The sequence below is a fragment of the Larimichthys crocea genome, chromosome I (assembly GCF_000972845.2).
Source record: "Larimichthys crocea isolate SSNF chromosome I, L_crocea_2.0, whole genome shotgun sequence".
In the NCBI taxonomy this organism is placed as follows: domain Eukaryota; kingdom Metazoa; phylum Chordata; class Actinopteri; family Sciaenidae; genus Larimichthys; species Larimichthys crocea.
Genome location: NC_040011.1, coordinates 12,711,460 through 12,724,023, shown reverse-complemented (window position 1 = coordinate 12,724,023; position 12,564 = coordinate 12,711,460). Strand labels below are relative to the sequence as shown.

The 12,564-nt window shown below is 43.4% G+C and overlaps 1 protein-coding gene across 2 annotated transcripts in view; it reads left to right on the top strand.

Annotated features, from left to right (window-relative positions):
* The first annotated feature begins 503 nt into the window (after positions 1-503).
* The window catches only part of cplx1 (complexin 1), a 65,653-nt gene continuing 53,592 nt past the window's right edge, over positions 504-12,564 (top strand). The window contains exons 1-2 of one of the 2 annotated variants that reach the window (XM_027285336.1): positions 504-753; positions 1,683-1,801. In XM_027285336.1, coding sequence (XP_027141137.1) covers positions 1,771-1,801 — 31 coding nt within the window. In that variant the 5' untranslated portion in view covers positions 504-753; positions 1,683-1,770. Of the gene's footprint in view, positions 754-1,115; positions 1,288-1,682; positions 1,802-12,564 lie in introns of those variants that run through there. The other variant, XM_027285339.1, reaches the window with a different exon arrangement.

Genomic DNA, 12,564 nt, shown 5'->3' with positions numbered 1-12,564 from the left:
TTTTTTTTTTTTTTCCACGTCGCACATCTCCTGGATACAAACAAGACAGTGCAGGCCAACAAAGAGACACGCAGCTACAACATATTTACAACACAGCCCTCACATTCCCCGGCATTTTCATCTGCACTCCCGCTTTAAGTGAGTCCCCGATGCAGAGAACGGGGAGGGCTGGGGTTGGGGTGGTGGTGGTGTAGGATGGAGCATCCAGCCAGCATCAGGACCGAATAATTGATCTCTTCTCCATCGGTCAGGAGGACGTTAGCGGGACGTTTTCCCCCCTCTCTCCCTCTCTCCCTCCATCCCTCCGTGTGATCCAGTCCCTCCTTCCCATCACGGTGTGAACGCAAGCAGCTTCACCCTCCGTAAACCAACCACCACCACCACCACCCCCTCTCTCACTCCTCCTCTTTTTACGCGCGTATGTGAGTGAGAGAGAGAGCAAGTGTGTGTGTGTGTGTGTGTGTGTGTGTGTATGCATGTGTGTGTGTGCAGTAAGACGAAGCAGGCAGCAGGAGGAGGCACCAAGGACGTCCTTTTTTTTTTCTCCCCAGCCCCGCGGAGCCGGAGATGCAAGGGACGAGCAGTTCGACATAGACCGTGCTGCTGTTACCTGCTGCGGGATAACTTCGTGCTGCAGCTTGCGAGCTCTCCTCTTTGCTTCTCCGATCCTTGTTTGGGTTGTGTGTGAGGAGTGTGTGTGTGTAGTGTGGTGTGTGTGAGTGTGTGTGAGAGGAGGATTTCAGCCGGACGGAGGTAAATCGACGCTTTATTTTTGGAGACAGGGTTCGGGGAGGTGGGGGGGGGAGCTCTCCACTCGCGCGGTGGTGCTGAAACCAAGCTCCGATCAAACAAGGAAGTGCATGTGCGTTTAAACACCATCTCCATCAGGTCGATCCTTTTTTTCCCGTTTTGCGTTTGCATGTGCAGCCGGAAAAATACGCACGGTGGTGTCACGGTTGGCTCGGGTTGTTTTGTACGGAGCAGCCCGTGCTTTGATGCCGGAGTGGGATGGCTGTGTCCATGGAGTGTCCCCTCCAATGGAGGATGGAAAGTTTCACCACATGATCAGGAAAGAGGTAGGGGGGGGGGGAGAGAGAAGAAAAAATAAAAAGAATACACAGCAGCGGTTCAAGTCCACATGCGTGACGGCAGACTGTCCTGTGCAAAGCTCAGCTGAGGACTTTTCTCAAAAGTCGGCTTGTCTTGCGGGAGGAGCTGTGCCGCGTAGAGGTTATTACTGATTGTCGTGACAGCTCTACTCTACTACTAAAACACTCAGCAGTCCGGGTAAAAGAATCGTTTCCTCGTAGCTGCTGATTTGTCTCCGGTGCTTTGAGATGTTTGACGGTGCTCCGTGCTGTCCGTTAATTGTGTTCGGGTTGTGTTTGAACCATTGACCTTGGCGTCCTTCATTTGGCGCATTGAAGAAACACATAAACACACATTGCCCGAGGCTCCATGTGACCGTTTGGCTCCTGAACGCTTTAATTTGATCTACATGTAGAAATATTTCTAGTGATATTTAATAATCTGACTTTACAGTGACCTCCTCGCCTTGCTTGATGGCACATTAAGTCTTGACCTGTCTCCTTGTATTGTGTGTTGTGTATGCATTGGTTTTTTCTGCATGATAAACACATTTTAACGCGAGAAACTTCCATTTTTGTCATTTTCCTCTGCAGATCTGGCTACAGAGGACTTCTACTTTTCCGTCACAAGTGAATGTAACATCGTTCGGATAAAGAAGGCAGGGAATTAAAAGCCATCATCATGAATTTCGTTATGAAACAAGCGTTGGGAGGTAAGATCACTCTTATGTTTTCACACTCTGTGTGTGTGTGTGTTTTATTTTTCTCCACAAACTTCAGTCCGACTTGTTCAGCTGCCTTCCTCGCCCAAATTCACACATCATATCTTCTCCACAGCTGCAGTGGAGGCAGTCATTCATCTTTTATTTCTCACTCTCCTGTATGCTTTTTTCCTTCACATCTGCTGCTGCTGCTGCTGCTGGCTCGCTGCACACATGCCGTATTTTGGCCCCTGGGGGCTCGCTGAGTACAGCTTACTGTAACAGGCTGGTGATTTGTAACGTAGATTGAACCGTTGTGGCCAAAGAGGGCATTTCATGTTCCAGTGAGTGCCACCTGCTTACCAAGAGGTGTTAAAACAAGTCTCAGTCTTCACATTAATCATGCTGTGGCTGTGCCTCTTGACTGGACACTGCAGTGGCTCTTATCTCGACATGCTGAGTACACATTTTCCACCTGAAGGTGGAGCGGGAAAAAAAAATCCGTAATCAAAACAGGATCTAATCTTCAGTGATTTCATTCCAGCGTGCAGGCACGTGAATGATTTTCTAATTGCTTGTGTTGCTGCGACTCCCCGGACGTGAGATTATCATAACGGAGTAATGCATTTTGAAGGAATATGAACTTGTTATCACGTATGAATATGCAGATGGTGCAGTGGAAGGTTGAAAGGACTCTAAATGGTTTTCACACAGCTTGGTGATTCGTCCGTAGAGTCAACGTTTGCACAGAGTGGATATCCAACACTGCTTCTGCTGCTGCTGCTGCTGTTGGTGTCCTCTGGAGATGATCTGACTCTGATATTTCTGCACTGAAATTCCTCTGTTACCCTCAACCATAAAGAGAATTTAGATTAAATAAAGAAATATTCATGACTAAGGACCGTACAAGTTGAAAGTTATGTAGAAATTAGGGTTAGAGTTAACTTAAAATGTTACTAAATAACTTTAAATGTTTCTCTTAAATCCTCTGAGAGTCACAATCAAAGATCAAGTTTGGAGAAAAACATCCTGAGCTATCAGAAGAGGTCCAGTAGTCCAAAATGAAGCTGCGTCATCAGGACTGCATGGGTGTGGTTCCATCAGATCACATCACTGATGCTCACTTCAAACAAGGGCAGATAACGCAGTCTCTCAGGTGAAATAATCCAAACTTTTGTAGGAAAACTGTGTAAATGCAGGACGCAGTCTCTCATAGTAAGAAGCAGATTGAGAAACCGTCTTTTCAGGGACTTTAATACCAAAAAAAAAAAACTGGCACAGAACAAGATGTAGCAACTGTTGCATTTTCGGAGACATGGGGTGATGTAACTTTGACACATTCTGATTCCTATCAGCGCTTCACATCGGTTTCTTATAACCACGATTGAGAATTCCCTAAACAATGACCATTAGAGTATCAAATATTCAATTTTTAGCACATTTTTCCTTTGTGGACTTTCATAGCTGTGTCAAAAACATCCACGGAAACATCTTGTGTATTTTCCAAACATCATCGTCTGGCCAATACATCAGATACTACACTGATAGAGTATCACAGAAGTCATGTAGTTAGTTAGAGTTTGATCTCCAGGTACATGCGTCCAGTCTGAATGCAGATTTAAGCAACAAAAACATAATAAACAAATAAAATATGAACACAAACGCAATTTCAAAGCTAGATTATTGCTCATTTTTGCCATCGTGTGCACAATTTCCAGTTTGACTCACTTTCCAAAAGTATCATCTATAGTGATAGTAATTAAAATCCAAGCTTCAGACCCAGTTTGTTCTCATTGAACAGGACAGATACTCTTTAAACAAGCTGTAACTACAGTCCCAATATGAGTACAGGTCACGTTTGAGCAGGTACACATTTATATGTAGCACCAAACACTGAGGAACATCTGATAACTGAGTCGTAAACAGTGGTGGAAAGAGATTCATCTCATCACATGGTACCAAGCGACCAATAGGAACACACACACAAACACACACACACACTGTTTGACTACCTGTTCTCCATTACGTGATTTAATGTAGCATGCGCGTGCAGTCGTGACTGCCTCCTCTGCCTGTCAGTCTCTGGAGGTGAGTTTATGTCACAGTAAATCTGCAGGTAGAGACGTCACAGGATGAGACAGAACAGGATCCACTTCATTAAACAGCTGCATCTTCTCGGTCGTGAGGAAACCACCTCATTCTTGTTCATTGGTTTCCCCGACATAAAAACTCTCCTGTTTAGAGACGCTTGATGTAAAAATGTTATTTCATGAAAACTTGTTGTCCAATATGGGACTTCTGATGGAAGCTCAACCAACGTGTAAACAGAATATGGTAATATATATATATATTATTGGATGAAGCTGACTGAGCCAGGTGTTTCTCATTATTTCAGTGATGCCACGACGCTGCTGGAGTGTTTGCCTACTTCCTTTTTCCAATGTTTATGTTCTCACAGGACGAGATGGGTCTGATGACTCCTCTCCTCTGTGTGTCCACAAAGGGCTTCCGATCGATTCGAAAACATTAAAAATGCATTTGTATTGAACTGGACTTCTCGAGGACAGATTTAGATTAATAGAACTTCACTTCTAATATCTAACTAAAGAACCAGAGAACAGCGTTGACAGCTGCACTGATAATATCGTATAAAACTTAAAGGGATTTGTAAAGGTGTAGAATATGCTGCACAATAAAAGTAAAATTCATACTCATTATTATCCTTTAGAAAGGATCATACCGGTGGTTTTCCCATCGCCCAACATCTTGTCAACACCGATGCAAAGCCAGGCCCACGTATCGGTTCTGCCAAGGTTCGAGATAAACCGCCTATGATATCAGCGTCTATCTTGTGTATGGTGATTGTCGTCGTCGTTTCTCCTCCTTGGTTGTGATTCACAACTTGAGCATTCGTGTCGCCAACTGGCGAATCATTAGTCGCCCCATCATCAGGTTGATACTCAAAAAGATCAGTCAGCAGACTACAGTGTGTGATGTAGTGCAGACTTTTCTATTAAGTCTATCTGCACCTGCACCTTTGAGAACGTTTCATACACTGCAATAGCACTCTAATGGCAAGTTTGAAGACTCTATCAGTAGATCATACGGAAATGATCGGAAACTATAGCCTATATTTGAAAATGTAATCCTGCACACTGGTATGTCACTTTAAGACGGGTGGTCTCTGCAGCCGTGTTCTGTTTGTTTGTATCAGGTAGCCGTGTGTGTTCATTATGTATTAAGACGTGTGTGTATGTGTGTGTGTGTGTGGGGGGTTCACTGCTGCTGGGTGTGTTATTGTGTCCTGGGGAGCTGCAGGGTGTCCACCACCGGGCTCGTACAAAAGCTCCTCGTCAACAAAGACGATGAGTCAAATCCGCTGAACTGTGCATAAAAGAAATTTCACACATGAGGAAAAGCGGGCGGTTTGTGCCAAGGTCTTCACCTTAAGCGGAGTATTTCTTTCCATCTTTTTTTTCTGTTGTCTTCTTAAGGAGTAATGAGTTTTCAGTGTGCAGTGGATTAGCTGTGGGCTATTATCTCACTTCCCTCTCTGTCTCTGTTCGCTCTGAAGAGAAACTCACACTCCATCTGCTCCCATCGAGGCTGCGATTTGTATTCTGTCTGTTTTATACAGTGAAGACCAAGGTCGTCTCACTCGCGGCTCGTCTCTGTCACCCACGACCCTTTTAGCCTTTGAAATCCCAGTCAGAGATCAGGAGTTTCAAAGATCTCCCCCCAAGAAGTTAAAGGGTCATCTGTGGAGAGTGTTAACAGTTTGTAGTTTGTATGTTTTAGCTGTTTCACCACAGATCATGTGGATTTAAGTGCAGGCGCGCACAGGGAAATAATATTTCTAGCACTTTGCTCTATACTTGGCAACTATATTCTTTTTCTGTAATCAGTGCAGCACAGCTGTGTATGAATATACAAGCACGACAGACCACGTGGGATCACATCCAGCTGTGATCATGCTCAGCAGATCTAAGGCCTGCTTAAACCAGATCTTCTAGCTGGGTCTGAGTACATCCAGCTCAAAGTGAAGGTGTACTGCTGACACTGCTGACCTTAGAGACAAAACAGAGGTAGCTATCATTCATCTCTGTAAACAGATTAATGCAGAATCTGTAGGCAAGAGACAAGATTTTGGTTTGTGACGATTTCTGGGCTCTGAGTAGTATTGACCAATCGTGTGTGAGCAGGTGTTGCTTGCATGCAGGTAACAGGATGTGAGAATCAAAAGTGGCTACCTTCAGATGAAGATTTAACTTTAAACTGTTAACTAAATGTAAACTGTTGTGCCGACGTTGAAGAAAACTCACTTACGTCATGGTTTGCACAAATAAAGAATGCACGATTTGCAGATGAAGGTTTAAAGCATGCAAAAAAAAAAAAACACACACACCTGGTCCTTTAACTTGTAGAAAATCAAATCAAAGTGAAGCCTTGTCCTTTTTATTTGGCTTGGACCCCCATAAACCACTTCAAGGACTCCTGGAGTCTGTGAACCACAGATTTAGAACCACTGGCCTTAGATTATCAGTGACACGGATGGAGAAAAGTGTTGACAAATGAGGAATTGATTCGGTCTGCCAGGCAGTTACAGCAACTGTGTGTGTGTGTGTGTGTGTGTGTGTGTGTGTGTGTGTGTGTGTGTGTGTGTGTGTCATTGGAAGATCGGGAAAGCGTGCAGGGGGGAGAGGGGAGGATTTATTGCGTATGACATCATTAAAAGTGCTCGTAAATAGAAGTCGGCTTTCTCTCGATGAAGCTGCAACTCCTGCTCCTCCCTCCTCCTCCGTCCTCCTCCTCCTCCCTCCTCTCGCGTCTCTGCCCTCGACCCCGGTGGAAGAGGAGGAGGAGAATGAGGTGTAGGAGGAGATGAAAAGTGACAAATTGATCTTTAAAACTGGGTGTTATATCATCAGCTGCTGACGGCAGAGGTTGTAAAGTCGCTCTGCACTCTGGACCGACAGAAGCTGTAATCTCCGTTTAATGGGAGACGTTTTCCGTCCTCTGCGACCTCGGAGTTACTCTCCTTCTCCTCCTCCCCCTCCCCTGCTACTCCTGTTCATCGCTCTTTTCTCCCTCTGACACTCCTTCCTCTTCCTAATTCCTCATTCTCTCTCAGTCACGTCTCCTCCTGCCTTTACTCCACCCTCCTCTGCCACCTCCCTCGGCTCCTCATCACTCCCCTCCCCGCCTGCGCAGCTCCATAACCTTCTCCGCTCTCACTCCATCACTCTTTCTATCCCCTCTTTGCGCCTCCATCCTTCAATTTTAGGTTTCCTTCCATTTCTTTCCTCCCTCCCTCTTTTGTCGATTACAGTAAATCTAAAGGGCGAGGCATGGAAACCTCAATCAGGCAGCCACAGGGGAAACTGTGTGTGTGTGTGTGTGTGTGTGTGTGTGTGTGTGTGTGTGTGTGTGTGTGTGTGTGCAGACAAAAGAGACTGGGGTGGACCATAGTGGTTGGATTTAGCTGGCATTAGATGATAAAGTGTAAGTGTGTGTGTGTGTGTGTGTGTGTGTGTGTGTGTGTGTGGGTGCCCAAGTAAGACGGAGACAGAAATGATGTCAGTACACACACACACACACACACATACAAAACACTAAATTGGAAAGCAAACACACAGCAACAACAACACATGAACACTGACACACACCATCCGATTTAAACCTACTGACATACTGATAAACAAACAATGCACACACACACACACACACACACACACACACACACCCTGTGTGTCGTAATCAGTGGGATGCGACAGAGCTCCCGCTCCGTTGAAAACCACAGCAGGGGAAACGTTGCGGGAGCTCTGGGGGAACTGTACCACAACATTACAGACAGAGCAGCCTCACACACACACACACACACACACACACACACACACACACACACACACACACACACACACACCTCTACTGGACAAACATGTAAACATCTTCTAAGAGGACAAACGTCTGTGTGTGTGTGTGTGTGTGTGTGTGTGTGTGTGTGTGTCAACAGAAAATAAGACTCTATAATAAACAGTGGATATGCTGCAGAGGACTCGGGCAGGATGCATAGACAGATATTCACACTGAGTCAGGGATTTGAGGCACTCAGACAAAAAGAAGAGTCACGCTGCTGTCAGTCAACTCCAGATTTGAATTCCTCTTCGTGACTTCCTTCTTATAGCTGCCTTTTCTGTGCACTGTTACAGCTGCACTGTCTGCAATAATGATCCATTTCAGGATCTTAAATCATTTTACAGAAAGATTAAATATTCTGGAGGCATTTCTGACCTCTCAGTTACGAGCCAGTTCCATAATCTTGGCGCCCTTTGAATGGATTTCCATTCAATCTGTCGAACAGACACAAAAGACTGAGAAATAAACAGACAGAGCTTGAATTTCAAATGTTTTGGGTGTTTGTAGAGTCGGGGAAATCAATTCTAATGAAGGGATAAATAGTGTCAAAACCAAGCTGGAGGTTTGTCATTTCACCTCTTTCCACCTTTATTGGATTTGTCACAACTGTGCAAGCAAGGCCCAAATGCAGGACGCCAGAGGAGAGGGAGAGTTTGTGCAGCCCGAAGATGATTCATACACAAAACAGGCAAAAAAAGAAAATGGCAAGGTCCAGGAAAGTAAAAGTAAAGATCCCAAAGCTGACGGACAAAACAGGGCTGAATGTGTGACACATACAAGACACACAAAGGCAGGAAGTAAAGTACAGACACAAGGAGAATTACAAAATAAAACAGGAAACACAAGGATTGTTTATTATTCCTGACTGCAGTGATTTTTTTTGGATCTTTTTACTCAATAAATTAAGTTTCTATTCAATTAGTGGTGTCGTCTGATAGGCCTGTGTCGTACAGTATGTCGGACAACAAAAGGCTGCAAACGTCTTCCCTTTATTGTTCTAGGAAGTCTGCATTTTTAATAACCGAGGAGATAATTCTCTGTACTTGTAATGGCATTATTAACATAATCGCCATGACAACAGACCCAGACTTTTTACACATTACAAAATACTTGTACAGCAGGAAAGAAAATACACGGATATTACAACACTTTGTCTGAGAGAACATTTTATTAACCCCAATATACACACACAGTTCATATAGTCTAAATGTAGAGTCATGTATGTGGGCAAATAAGTTTCATGATTCTGTCACGGCTACTATTGATAATGTAAAATGTACGAGGCGATTCCCTGAGCTGTGCTTGTGCGGTCACATAGGAGCTAAAACATAATTATCCTAAAGGATTAATTAGGATTAGATGAAGGACCCCGGAGGATAGATGGCTATATGAAAATATACCGTATGACCTTACAAAGCCCTCAGGTATACGAGCTGTTTGCTTGTTTCAAGAGAGAAATGAGACCCATTTGTATTTTCTTTTTTGTGTGTGTGTGTGTAGCGTCTGGATTTCTTTTTTGTTTTCAAATCTTTCTCGTCGCTGGTGTGGATATTCTAATGTACGTCCCCTCCCCTCAAAGTATTAAGCTGTAAATGAATGCCCCACTTTTGTTCTCTCCTCCTTCTATCTCCAGCTCTGTCCACTCTCTGCTAATGAGGCTGATATGGACTACGTCTTTACGAGCTAAAGGCCTCGGTCCTGTTGCTGTGGGACAGATTCACGCGCAGCCACTCGACAGCTGATTGTATAAAAACGTCATAGTTTTTTTTTTTTTCCCTTTGTGTCAAGCTTTGATTTAAGCGGTGGAAACGCGGCCGTCCTTGAAGCTGAAATGGGATTTTTAATGCGGCGCCGTGACTGTGACGTTCCAACATGTTATTAATGCCGTTCAGCCACATACTTAGAGATCACAATGACTGCTGTTTGCACATCTTTGCAAAGTGCAGTTGGCGTGCACTATTCGTTTCACTTCCAGAGCTGACCATTTGAAGAACGTGACATGTAATTTCTCTGTAACACATGCTTCCTGCTGGATTTCATATAAAACCTTTGCACATGGGTGAGCAGTGTGTGTGTGTGTGTGTGAGTTTCTTCACACTTAACTGGCTTTCTGGATGACTTAGCATGTAAGAATAATGTTTTATGGTGGATCTCATCCCATTTTAACCCAATTCACAGAAATGAGCCAACAGGGGAGGCGATGTAATCCTGATAAATTGATGCAGAGAAATGATATCACACCTCCGCTGCACAGCACAGCACGACACAGGGCCTTATCTTTGAAAATAATGACTCAGTTGAAGACTTGATTTTTATATTAACATTTTCTTTCAGTGTGATTGGCAACATATGAGCGTTTAAACAGCTAACAGCAGCTAAATATGTAAATGCTCACATATCTCGGTTTATAATAGCCCGGTCAATCATGATGTGGCTATAAAGTTCATAATATGGTAATGTGATTAAGTTTATTATCATCTAGCAAAGGAAGGATTACACCTCTGAGATATCTGTTAACATTAAACTTACAAAAGCCTTTTAAAACTTTACCTCCTCGTCCTTTTTGTTTCATTGTTTTATTAATTTGAAGTTATTAATGTGTTTAAAAACTTCCACATTAAACTTATTTTGATGAAAGTCAGTCATGTTATCACAGGCGAAGTGTTTTATCAGTTCAGCAGACTGTAGAGAGTCAAAATAATCAGTGTTTTCTGTGCGACAGATAAAAAAAATTTCAATCTTTCCTCTGAAATCAGATGGGGATACTCAAAAAAGCAATTTAGTTCTTAAGTTTCTTGATGATCCAAGCTTCCTTTTTCTCTGCAGTGGGTTGGAAAGAAGACAAATGAGCCTTAAGCTGCTTTTTTTAATCACAAGATCACTGTGTAGTTTGTATATTAATGTTAATATGCAACCTTAGCTACAGTCGACTTGTATCTGTCAAGTGTACAAAACAAACAAAAGCATCAAATCATATTAAATTATACTGGATGCTCCACTTTAATAACACTTTAATAAACAAACAAACAAACAAAAAACTTCTCTTCACAAACATAAATCTTCCACCTGGCTCTACTGAAGCGACCAATTAAAAAATAAAATAAAAAGTGTCAGTTTGGAGATGATTGATATTTTATTTGTCATCATGGTCCATGAGTGTGTCAGCATCATGGTAAAGTGACAGCGACCGACAGGATTTCCTGGAACCGCTGCCTGAGTTTGACTAACTCATGAAGCCTCCTGAGGTTTTGGTTGGTCGGTTCTGGGTCTGTTTCAGGGCAAACATGCTCTTTTGTAGTCATTAATATCATTTAAACAGCACAGTTACAGTAATTCTCTGGTGGCTCCTTCCTCTTGCTTCCAAATGGAGTTGAAACCACGTCAACACGAAGGCCTGTCCTATTCAGAACTCTACGATTAAACCTAAAAAGAAAATCCATCTCAAAAAATGTTCAAATACAAAAGCCGAAGTTGAGTCAACATCCAAATAAAAAGAAGTCTGTACATGCCGACTTCAACACCAAAGCAGACTCTGTGCGAGTCTCGGTCTCTGCACGCTGCTGATACATTTCTTCTTTATGTAATAATGGCGATTGATTGACATTCTCCTATCTGTGGGGGTTTTCTGCCTTACAACAGCCTGCCGGGGGCGGGCAGACTAACTACTGTAGAGGGAATCCCCATGAGGCTGACGTGGCTGTCAATCAAATTCTTTTTTATTTTCAACATGAAGAGTTCCTGACGCGTTCTCCAGCTGCTAAGACAAAGACATCAGTAGCTGGATGCACACCTGTTAAAGCTAATCTTAAACCTAAACCTCAGCTTGTGCTTTACACAGGTAACACCTTGTGTGAACTGGTGTGTGATGTCATGTCTCTGGCTTATCACTACCAGACTGCCATCGGCATAAGAAATAAACACACACACACACACACAGACACGAGACGCACTCTGAAACCACACGACAGTCCCGCTCAGACAAACGAGCTCCTCTGAACATAAACACACAAACACATTACTCCTTCTGCTTCTCAGCTAATTACATCTCCAAATGGATTTTTTTATTTATTTTTTGTTGTTGCTCTGATCTTGGTGGGGAGTTCAAGGAATCAAAACACTCTACCTGCACCGCCGTGGGGAGCTGAGAGACACATGTGCCTCATAAGAGCCGCTGATGCTTATTACTGATTCACACTTTGACCTAGAAAGCAGTTAATAGCGCACACCGAGGCTGCATGACACTTAACTGTACGCCGCGGTGAGAGGGATGACTGGATAGCACACATTAGTGATGTGGAGCACCCTCTCCATTGTGTGTGTGTGTGTGTGTGTGTGTGTGTGTGTGTACATGCATACAGTGTTCATCAACGTTATTCTGCGGGAATGTTGCAGCTTTTTGTTTGCAGTTGACTCAGTGCTCCCCCACAGCTGTTATTATTTCAAGATTTATGGCCGTTTTCAAATATGAAATATATAAAACGCTACAGCTATAAATGTAATGTAACACCATCTGTACGTACATCTGTAGTTGACTGGTGACCTTGAACGCTCAAGCTGTGCGTAGAACGATTTTAGCTGCCTATTACGTTAAAACGAGGCGGGGGCCCGTTAAAACTCAAATATCTTGTACGCCGTACACGTTGTGTTGTATCCTACAGGTTTGTTGGCAGCCCATACATTCGTGAAGATCAATGCCAAGAATCTATAACAACACAAGCTGGCATCCTTCCAGCCACATCACGCCATCTGGCTGGGTGGATTTAAGCAGCACGCTCGAAAATCTGGAGGTTGTTTGAAAATGTCGAAGGTTCATTTGGATCAGAAATGTTTTATTTTTTTATATTTTTGATTTGATTATT